Below are 11,876 nucleotides of genomic sequence, written 5' to 3' on the forward strand. Positions count from 1 at the left end.
AGAAAGATGCTCAGTATGCTTTGACATTTCATCATGAATAGACTTACTAACGAGCAACGCTTGCAAATCATTGAATTTTATTACCAAAATCAGTGTTCGGTTCGAAATGTGTTTCGCGCTTTACGTCCGATTTATGGTCTACATAATCGACCAAGTGAGCAAACAATTAATGCGATTGTGACCAAGTTTCGCACTCAGTTTACTTTATTGGACATTAAACCAACCACACGAATGCGTACAGTGCATACAGAAGAGAATATTGCGTCTGTTTCTGAGAGTGTTGCTGAAGACCGTGAAATGTCGATTCGTCGCCGTTCGCAGCGATTGGGTTTGTGTTATTCGACCACATGGAAGATTTTACGCAAAGATCTTGGTGTAAAACCGTATAAAATACAGCTCGTGCAAGAACTGAAGCCGAACGATGTGCCACAACGTCGAATTTTCAGTGAATGGGCCCTAGAAAAGTTGGCAGAAAATCCGCTTTTTTATCGACAAATTTTGTTCAGCGATGAGGCTCATTTCTGGCTGAATGGCTACGTAAATAAGCAAAATTGCCGCATTTGGAGTGAAGAGCAACCAGAAGCCGTTTAAGAACTGCCCATGCATCCCGAAAAATGCACTGTTTGGTGTGGTTTGTACGCTGGTGGAATCATTGGACCGTATTTTTTCAAAGATGCTGTTGGACGCAACGTTACGGTTAATGGCGATCGCTATCGTTCAATGCTAACAAACTTTTTGTTGCCAAAAATGGAAGAACTGAACTTGGTTGACATGTGGTTTCAACAAGATGGCGCTACATGCCACACAGCTCGCGATTCTATGGCCATTTTTAGGGAAAACTTCGGAGAACAATTCATCTCAAGGAATGGACCGGTAAGTTGGCCACCAAGATCATGCGATTTGACGCCTTTAGACTATTTTTGTGGGGCTACGTCAAGTCTAAAGTCTACACAAATAAGCAACTATTCCAGCTTTGGAAGACAACATTTCCGAAGAAATTCGGGCTATTCCGGCCGAAATGCTCGAAAAAGTTACCCAAAATTGGACTTTCCGAATGGACCACCTAAGACGCAGCCGCGGTCAACATTTAAATGAAATTATCTTCAAAAAGTAAATGTCATGGACCAATCTAACGTTTCAAATAAAGAATCGATGAGATTTTGCAAATTTTATGCGTTTTTTTTTTTTAAAAGTTCTCAAGCTCTTAAAAAATCACCGTTTACAAGTATTAATTTGATAGAATCAAGAAGTATGGGTAGAGGTAAGGGTCTAACCAAGTAGGGAATAGGCCAAATTAGATCTTACCGGAATCTTGGAAAAACTATCCATTTGATTGCCAGCAAAATTAGAAGAAGTTGAAATGTTGACCACAACTTCCTCCTTCAGAGAGGTTTGAAAAAAAAACACAAAAGAAAAGTTAAAAAAGCCACATAATTTGGGGAAAGGCAATAGTGAGAACTGTTCCAAACTCAAGGCTTTCCATTAGTAACATCAAGGTAGAAGTTGGCCTAAATGCTAGTAGATTGACTTTTGCACAATTTATGCAGAAGACAGACCATATACGACACCTAAAAATGAAGAAAAAACCACCATTAAATGCTACACACAAGAGCCAACTCCCTAATTTGCATCAAATTATCTTAGGTGAAATCTTGGCATACAGTCTTCTCTTCCGATGAAAAAACTGCTATTTTCGTGATTTAAGAAAGGAAGAAATCAATTTTGAAAACCGGCTCAGCAAAAGAGTCTGTGTAATGATGGGGAGTAATGACCTATTACAGGACAGTGGAGCTGTATTTTCGAAACTCTAAAAAGAAGGCAATCATTTACATATCGATTTTGGAACAAGCTTTTCTGGAGTTTTCTGAATTATTTAGTGGACAACGATTGATTTTCCACCAATATAATAAAGCAATACATACCGAACGGTGAACAAAAGCCTAGATTCAGGGACAAAAAGTGAACCTATTACAATGGCTCCCATATTCTCCAGACCTAAACGTCATGGAAAACGTTTGGTGATGGTTTTCAAGAAAAGTCGTTCAAGGAGGACGAGAATACAAACAAATAGAACGATACTGGTTCCAAATTTTGCTCAGTTAACAGACACAACTTTATTAATCCATTCACCACAGGACACTTGAATTGATTCAGAAATCAGGAGGCAGCACACATTACTAAAATTTTTTTTAATCCGTTCAATAATTATATTAGTATATTAGGTCTTACGCCTTATGATGAAAACAAAATTAAAAGCAGAATAATTTTACAACAGGAAAAATGATATTTTTGACATCTCCCATTTAAGAAAAACCCAATCCAACTGACAAAAATAAAATACTACTACAAATTAATATTAGTCGAAAACTTGGAATGCATTGAAAAAAATATTGTTAATGACTTTTAGAAAAATTAAGTTGACATTTTTGTTACCACAATCAAAATTCTCCCAAAAATGCTAAATCTATAGCAACGTTTCGAATATGTCTTGAGAAAACAGCTAAAACTTCAATTTTAAATTTAAATATTGCATAACTTGGGAAAACGTTATTTTTTCGAAAAACTGTCCTACATTTTTTTAATGAACTTGTTTTATATGTGTTGAAAGTTGAGATTTGATACTTTGTTTTTAAATTCTGAGTTTATTTTATCGTTATCAAATTTTACTAATTTGTATATGTTTGATGTATTGAAAATAAATATTAATGCTGTTCAGAATCTTAAAACATCAATATGGACACTAAGTTTCTATTTGATTTTGAAGAAGAAGCTCTTTCGAATTGAGTCGAAAAGACTGTTTCAATTTTTTATAGATGGAATACTTGAAATTTGTTAAATTTGCATATTTGTAGAAATAAAAAATTGGTTGAATTATAAAAAAATTATAATTTTTAATTCATTGTTAAACTTGATGTTTTTTAATAAGTTCCTCAGAAATCAACATAAATCAACATATTTGTATAAATCAAATCGTCAAAACTTCAGTTTATTTAAACCATAATTCTTACAATAATAATATTAAATTGTTATGTGACGGATTTGTTAAACTTAAATTGAAATTTCTATTTACTTATATGCGAAAATGTGTTGGTTTTCCAATTTACATTAAGTTGTATTATGTTGAAACCTGTTTTTAAATTATACATTTTGTAATAATATCTTAAAAACAGGAAGAGCAATATGTTATTTTTAAATTAAGTGTTAAGAAGGATGCGACTTACACTGATAAATTTACCATCCCGTCTGTCGATAAGTTTGTCACTTTCAGTGTTTGGCTAAACTAAAAAAGTTGTCAGTTGAATTATTCTAAATAGATTAAAAATTACCAATAATGCGAGGGCGGGTCAATAAGTCCGTTAGGTTAGGTAAGTTAAAGTGACTGTTGGTTGGGAAGTCCAAAACACTTAGATGAAAGTATGGTCCGTTGTGATACCACATGGATCAGTTGATCAGCTTAACTCGTCGAACCAATTGGAGCTCTGAATGAAGCGTAGGAGACAAATAGTGTCAGAATTTTTTAGATCGCTGGTATCGTTGAAGTAGTAGTCTCCAAGGTGGATTCTACATCTTTGTGATAGTGCAGGATATGTGCACAGAAGATGAGAGATTGCCTCCCCCTCCTCCTCGTCCATGCAACTCCTACAAAAATCATTTGCAGGGGCTCCAAGTCAAATAGCATGCCTTCCAATTTAGCAGTGCCTAGTCAGCTAATGTGCAATCTACTCAGAGAGATTAATTGTTTTGAGCACCTGGCGCTAAGATTGGGCCAAATGAGTTTAGTCGCTAAACAGCTGTTGGTGTTATTCCAAATAAAGTTTGTTTTCTATATGGTATCTTGCTTTAGCATGAGTTTACATGTAGCTAAGGGGATACCTATGCTAGCATTGTGAGACAGCAAACGTAAAGTTGTTCTGCTTTTTGCAAGTTCGTCAGCCTTGCAATTTCGTGGAATGTCTCTATGGCCCGGCACCCAGAAAAGGTGAATGTTGAAGTGTGTAGCCATCTCTGTAAGAGATGATCGACACAGATTTTTTCATAAAAAAATAATTTTATTTTTCAACTTAGTCTTCCTTCTATACACTTTGTCCAATGCTTCTCCAATTTTTGTATCCCTTCAAGAAAAAAAAATTATCTGTCGAGGTCCTCAAAATGGGGCTTTGTTTGCGAGATGACTTCATCATTGGAGTCAAATCTTTTTCTACCAAGCCATTTCTTCAGGTTTGGGAACTAGAATGAGGTCGGTCAAAATTAAAACCACTGGGCCATGCGAGATCCCTACGGCTTCCACAATCTCTCGCACTTTCAATCTTTGGTCGGCCAACACCATATCGTAAATTTTTTTGATTGTTTCGGGCCTATGGACCTCAACTGGGCTTCCAGGACGTTCGGCATCTTCAGTGCTTTTATGGCTACAACGAAATTCAGTAAACCACTTTTTTACCATTGAAATCGATGGTGCAGAGTCCCCATAGTATTTATCAAGCTAAGCCTTGGTCTCGGTAATGGTTTTTTTCGCCAGAAATAATGCTTAATAAGCACACTAAATTCACTTTTTTCCATTTTCTCCTCAAGTTAGTTAGTAGTCTGATAACAATATATGCCAAACACAAACTAACTGACGCAACAAGTTTAAATTTTGACAGGAGTCAACTGACAGATGCCTATTACCAGGAGCAGTGTTTCTGTTTCAGTAAAGAGGTCAGAAATTTAAAAAGTCACAGACTTATTGACCCGCTCTCTTATTTTGCATACCATAAAAAAGTTTGATTTCAAAATCTATTTAAGTTAACAGGATTTTTAGTCCAAAACCAATTTACCAATTTAGAAAAAAATACAAATTGGAAGATTGAAATTAATTTGAAGTCAATTTTTTCTTTTATTCACGAGATATCGAGAACCGAACAACAATTCTTAATAAATTTGCGTAATATTTTTTGTAGATTTTATTTTTTTTATAAAAAACGGTCTCTTGGATTCTTATTAAGAAATTACTGAATTTCAAAAAGAATATTTTATGTGAGATGAAATTAGTTTGAAGCCAATATTTGTATTTTTAAAAAGATATTTTTGTAGAAAATAATTTTTTTAAACTTTTATTAATTTTTTTTTTATTTAAATGTAAAGAAACTGTCAATTCGATTTTTCTCAAAATGTTTCTGAATATTGACAATACTATATTTCAAAAGCCATAATCTCAAATTTTTGAAAAGGTGTTTTATAAAAAAAAACTTTCAATTCGTTTTTTTTTTTTCAAAATTTTACTAGGTGTAAAAAACGTTATTTTTCGTTGTATAAAGTTGTTTTGGAGATAAATCATTTTTTGTTAGTAAAATTTTCGAGGTGAAAAAAAACACGTTAATTGGGTTTTTTTGAAAAATATATTTGTTTGGTATCGCGTTACAATATGTAATATAAAATTGAATTCAAGTTTCTAGCGTTATTGGTTCGTGATATATTCAGGGGTACCCAAAATTGCCAACTGTTTTGACCTTTCTGCATTTTTATCGTCGATATCTCTACTGGTTCTTGAGCTATGAACGACGAAAAAAACGTCACGAAAGGAGGGAAGCACGCACAGACATATTTCTAAAAAAAATTATTTCGAATCTAGAATCTTGAAAAGTCAAGAAATCAATCCGACAAATCGGAGTCTGGACATAAAAGGTTCGTAATGAGAAAAAATTGAATGATAAATATTTTTCCTAAATTGCTTATTTTAAAAATTATTAATTCCTTAAATTTGTATTCACGGTAAAATTTACCGGAATCAAAAATGTTTCGATCCCCTGGACATTGTATCATTTCGATATTGCTTATTTACGTTTTAAAAAATTGTAACTTTTTTCAAAACTGAATGAATTGGTTTTATAAATATTGTTAACAGTGTGGTTTATAAAATAAATCAACAAATCATTCGTATTCTAAACTGTTTCGCTATTAACGAGGCTATTGTCTTGTCTGAAATTTATAATATGAGTGAGTGGAATTAGTGGTGGAATATCAGTCACAGAACAATTCAATTCAAAACTAAATTTTATTATTCTTTATGTTTTATTTTTTCGCTTCCTCAAAAAAAGTTGGGACAGAAAAAATGTTTGGAAAATTTGCTAAAATTAACAATTTTAGTAAGTATAAATAATTTAGAACAATGATTTTTGTTTCTTGTAAACTTTTTCTAAATTTAAAATTATTCATTCTAAGCTTTAATAATTTTCTTGATCCATATTCTTCTTTAACTCAAATTATTAAAAAATTTAACACAATCTTGATGTTTGCTTTCATCTGTTGCTATAATATTCGAACAAGCGCTGTAGAAGTGTCGTAAGTGATTTTCTTAGCATGCCGTGAAATAAAGCCAAGTGAAATAATTCCAAACTTTTAAGAGTCGGACTTATTTCACTTTTGTGAAGAGTAATAAAACCAATGCGCAACTACTAAATTTATTACACTTACATAAACAATTAGGTCTTAAACTTCAAGTGCTTAAGATGGTAACAAAACTAAAATTTGAAATCAAATAATTAAACGCATTTTCAAGCCCATTTAAAAAGTGTTAATATTAAATTGTATCCTTCAAAAACTGAGGTACAATATTGACTGCAAACTCCGAAATATTTATTTTTTTTGCCTTAAATGACCAAAGTATTAAATTTGTTAAAGAAAAAGAATACCTTTAACTAAATAAATTATTAACAAATTTTGACTAATTAAATAAACGGATCATTTCTAATTTAATTTAATCAAACCAAGAACTATTAAAAATTAATTTGAACAAATTTTCTTGTTGGGTGACACGTCTTTTTTAAAAAACACAACAACCTACAATGATATTTGAGAAAAGGTATAAACTTCTATTCAAGGTATTAGCATATATTTTTAAAGCTAAGTTTTTGCAGTTGCAGTGAGATAAGTTTAATCTCAAGACAGAAGATTAACCAGTAAAAGAACATTCCAGAATTAAAACGTATTCAGATAAAAAAGAATTAGTATTTTATTATTTCGAAAAGGTTTACAGTGTTGGAATAGATTGTAAATTTCTAAACACATGTTTAGAACACTATTAAAATGATAGATCCTTAAAAACAAATGGTAACAAATTTAGCTCCCAGCTATGTTTGGTTCTAAATATTTAATACCGTGGCCTGATAGTTAGTGCATAAGACTGTCATGCCAGAAGTCTTGGGTTCAAACCCTTCCTGTGCCATCTAAAGTTTTTTTTTTCACGGTCCCTTTTGCGAGGAATTGGCAAATCTTCCAAGAGTAATTCTACTCATGAAAAGTGCTTTCAAAATCGGCTTAAAACTATAGGTCTTTTAAATCAATGAAAACCTTACTCGCAGACAGGAATGGTTTGAGAAGTCTTAGTCACTAAAGCCTTAGTTCTCAAAGAACTGCTACTCTGTTGAAAATTACAAACCATTATCTATTCCTTGACAAACCTCGACATTTAAATTAGAGTATTTTAAAAAACAACTCATATTTCAATTAAATTTAACAATGCTTAAGTTTTAAGCATTCAAAACCTAATTTTGTTAGCTTCTGTGCTGCATGTTCTATAACCGATATCATCGACTTTCAGAAACTAATCAACTACCAGAAGTATTAAATATTTTTTATTTGTATCATTGCCGTAAAATGTGTTAAAAAAAATTAGTGTGAATTTCTGTAAAAACGGGTTATTACTATGTTTTGGTTGATTATCTGCTTTCAAAAACAAAAAAAGGACCATAAGTGTTGATGAACATTTTCAAAACGAGGACAAACCTTGAAAATCTAAGGTGACCAACATTTTGTAAGTTAAAACTGCAGCCTTTCAGTTTTCAGAAAATTTTGAATAATAAGTATTATCATTTATATCATTATTAACTGTCAATAAATGTACTGTTCAATATCCTTATAAGCCCAATAGAGTTATCGTTAATTAAACAAAAGTATGGAAAAAAAGGCTTTAAAACATATTTTATTAAGAACAATTTCTTGAGTGCCCTTTAACTTATAAGAAGATGTAAATGTATTATCATATTGATTTCACATATAATATTATAAAGGACCCTGTGGAGTTGATGATTTTTCGAGATACCTTTAAAACGGAATTAATCAAAACAAACAAAACTTGACACACCCTCTTCCAAATGTAACTAGAAGTACGGTTATAATCAAAATCAAAATAACATTCTCATTGTTTTGAAATTAAAAAGAAAACTCAATTCCTTATAATTTATGTCCCCACAGGAAGTTAAAAAAGCCATAACAATTCCGAAATGGCTAAGATTTATTGAAAAACCAATGTTCCTCGACAGCCCATGCAGCATAACAGCACAAATCTTATCCGTATTTTCACGTTCAATTAATAACGCATATGTATCAGGAAACCACTTGACTGTGAGAAAGCAAGTGGACAGGAATAATAGGGAATACAAAAAATTGTGTGTCCCTACAGGATAAAGGACAACGGAGGCAGAGCCAAAGTGCGAAAAATATAAACTTTTAAAAAATGTGAGTAAAAAAAAAGATAACATACCAATTTGCGGCACATCGTACTGTCGTTGTCCTCTCGCCGTACGTAACATCAACTGGCTGGCTATGCTATGGGTAACGGGTGGTGGAGCTCCAATACCGCTGTTTATCCCTGAACGCTTGCTGTTAGTGGTGCGGTGTAATAACTGTTGCTGCTGTTGCTGGTTTATTTTTTGATGTTTTTGTTCCTGTGGATTTGCCAATGATGGAGGGGCGCCGCCGTTGTTGTTGACAATTGCTGCGACAGATGAGGAGGAGGAGGAAGAGTCGACAGCTTTTGAGCCTTGCAGTGTTGATGGTTGATTTTCCAGGTTCTGCTTATGTTGGGTTCTTTTCCGTTGCATTTTCTTTTGTATTCTAACGTCGAGACTACCAGAGCGACGGTTTGGGCCATCGAGCTCATCAACGACATCGTGGTTATCGAAAAGTTCTTGGAGTCCTCTTGAAGGTGGTTGAGCATGAAAATGTGGTCCGGATGAAGGCTGCTGATGATGGATTGGTGGGTATTTCCGGTACATGCCTTCCCCGCGATTGAAGATGTCCTCCATAATTTCATAGCTACCATCGTCATAGCGATGATAATGGTCGGATTGGGGTTTTTGGAAGTCCTGGAATCCTCCACCGCCACCATCACCTCCATCGCGACCGTCATCATCGTCTCCGACAAGGAAATACGGTTCACGTCGAATAGGGAATTCATTGTCCTGCAACATCGTCAGCGACGAAGCCGGATAATTCGGAACCTCCCCATCAGTATCATCGACTGTCATATGCAAGCGTCCTGTGACTATTGGGCGCCCCCTTCGTCCTCCACCCATGAAGAGCATTCGCTCTCGTTCTGACTCCGCTGCCGCCGCCATTCGTCGATATGGGTTGTTGACATGGTGCTGGAGCGTTCCACTAACGCTTATCGGTGGAACTAATACACTTCCGCCGCTACTGCTTTCAGCAGAGCGATCATTGCTCAGATGGAGGGATAGAGCACTGCCAATTAGGACACTCACGCATATAAGGATCTTGATTATCATCTTCATTTGATCACTTATGGTTTGATTTAGGAATTGGTTGATATTTTGGTAGGAATTTGGTTAAGGTAGTCAATTCGGCAGAACGGTGAAGTCTATGCAAATGGAGCGTCCTTCGAGTTTGCTTTTGATGAAGTCCTTTCAATCTTTATTTCTCTTTATGAACTCAATTACACCGAAAGTGTTTTTCAATGCGAATGACGAAGGAACTTAACATGTTGGTATATAAGGGAGTCTGTATAACTCTACGGATTTTTATATTTTTCTCCTAACTATCTTTGTATTTCCCGAAAAACTTATTAAAAATGGTTATGGTGAAAAGGACGATATTAAAATAACCGAAAATCGAAATCCAAATTTCGTAATTTAAAAATTTAAAGAAAAACAAATCAAAGATAACAAAAATTACTATCTAAATGGACACAATTCCAAAAAGTATATAAATAAAGAATGTAACAAGGAAAAGGATCAAAGGACACACACTCGCGATACACGATACAAATCCACCTGTTTTTGTATATTGATTTCGGTTACCGGAAATATAATGTACCTTATAGTAGGTAGGTACCTATGTTTTTTTTCAGTTTTCAAACAGAAAAGGATTTTATATTTCTATTTTTAAATTTAAAATTTAAAATTTTCTTAACCTTTCACAAGGATTTATTTTTAATGTTTAACTAGTTTTCGCAGATTTTATAACTTTAACATAAAACACTTTGTTTCACTTAAATTTTCATCAACCACTTGTTTCTTCGAAACTTAGTATGTAAGAACTTCTATGAACTTGTAGGTATACATATACACTGAACAATACTGAATAAATATATCCTTTCCAAGGACCTTTTTTTTTTAAATATTTTTTCTTCAAAAAATACTTTTTTGTTTCGTAAGTTATGTTTTTTTTTTGTTCACTTTTATGAATCACTGTATCCTTATTTATTTTGTTTTATTCATAAATGTTATAAATATAATCCTTGAGATTATTACTTTATCCGTTATAAATGGCTCGCTCGGTCATGAGAAATCCTTTTTTGTTCGCGAAAATCTTAACACTGAATGGTATCGAATGTTCGTTCAGAGTTGTGCTCCACACACTATAATACTCCACACACAACAACAAAATAACGGAATTGTGGAGCATAAAAGAAACCAACAACAAAAATGATGGAAAGAAAAATACTTAACGCAAGTCGGAGAGGTTAGTTGCACTACAACCACCCTGTTGGGGGGCCAGCCTGGCCATGACGCGACTCTGCAACGGTCGTCGTCGTTGTCGTTTTTGGTTTTTCGTTTTTCGTTGACGTCCCGTTTTTATAGGGCAATTTGTTATTGTTTAACGTCGTCGATAGTTGATAGTCGATAGTCGATATTTGTTTCGTACCACACTCTAACTTCTTGTCACACTCCTCTCTTATATCTATAGAGACACTTTTTACAACAACAAATACCGATTGGAAAACCGCTGGTCAAGTAAAGTATAAGATATTTGTTCGTTCTTCGTTCTTCGTTCGTTTTCGTTAAGGGATGAATCGCGAATGATTTAACGTTGGGCACTTTCGGCAGGGATATCCCTTTTCTGGATCTACACTAGCTTGCGATTGCGAGTTGTTTTTACTTAAATATTTGTTCTTATTTCCTTTTGTTATAACAATTCGTTCTAATCTAGCTCTGCTCTTTCTCTCTAGAAAAATTGTGCGGCTTGGTGCTGCTGATGTGTGTACCCGCAACGACGACTGCACAACACAATGTCGCCGATGGCAGGCAAAAGGATATTCTCATATCCTTGCTTCTGCCGGTGGTTTTGAGGTATTTTCGACTCTCCTCTCTTCTCTTGCTTGTTTTTGGAGAGTATCGGGAACTTCTTTTTATTGTTGTTGTTGGCTATTCTTATTCTCTATCTCGCCTTGCTCTCTCCGTCTCTTTTTGTACTCTCTGTTATCTATTTTTCGGTATAACTTATAACGGTGTGTTGGAGGATATTGTGTGGGTGTTGCTCATGGTTTACTAATGGAAAAGTTCATTAGGATTCATCTCAATGGTTCAGTGTTCAGTGTTTAGTGACGACAAAGCGTGCATAGGTATTTGTGAATGGTTTGCATCGATGACAACATTTTTCGGAGAGTCTTCTTGATGCTCTCCGTTTTCATTTCCATTTCCATCTCCTCATCCGCGCGCCGCTCCAGCACTCTCCCAGTAAATGTGTAAAACAAACGGGAAAAACTTGAACCCGAAGCTCCAATACCCAAGTCCCAAGCCTCACGCCTCAACCTTTTTCCATCATTCTATACATTGTAAGTATATTTTTGCGCATGTCCTTTGACAATTGACTTCAAC

At 34.3% G+C, this 11,876-nt stretch overlaps 1 protein-coding gene across 1 annotated transcript in view; it reads right to left on the reverse strand.

Moving 5' to 3' along the window:
* LOC129949206 (uncharacterized) overlaps positions 1–11,296 on the reverse strand; it is a 216,881-nt gene extending 205,585 nt beyond the window's left edge. Inside the window, exon 1 of the mRNA XM_056060507.1 lies at positions 8,522–11,296. Coding sequence (XP_055916482.1) covers positions 8,522–9,551 — 1,030 coding nt within the window. The 5' untranslated portion in view covers positions 9,552–11,296. The remainder of the gene's footprint in view (positions 1–8,521) is intronic.
* Positions 11,297–11,876: the final 580 nt, after the last annotated feature.

Source organism: Eupeodes corollae, chromosome 1 (genome assembly GCF_945859685.1).
Source record: "Eupeodes corollae chromosome 1, idEupCoro1.1, whole genome shotgun sequence".
Lineage (NCBI taxonomy): Eukaryota > Metazoa > Arthropoda > Insecta > Diptera > Syrphidae > Eupeodes > Eupeodes corollae.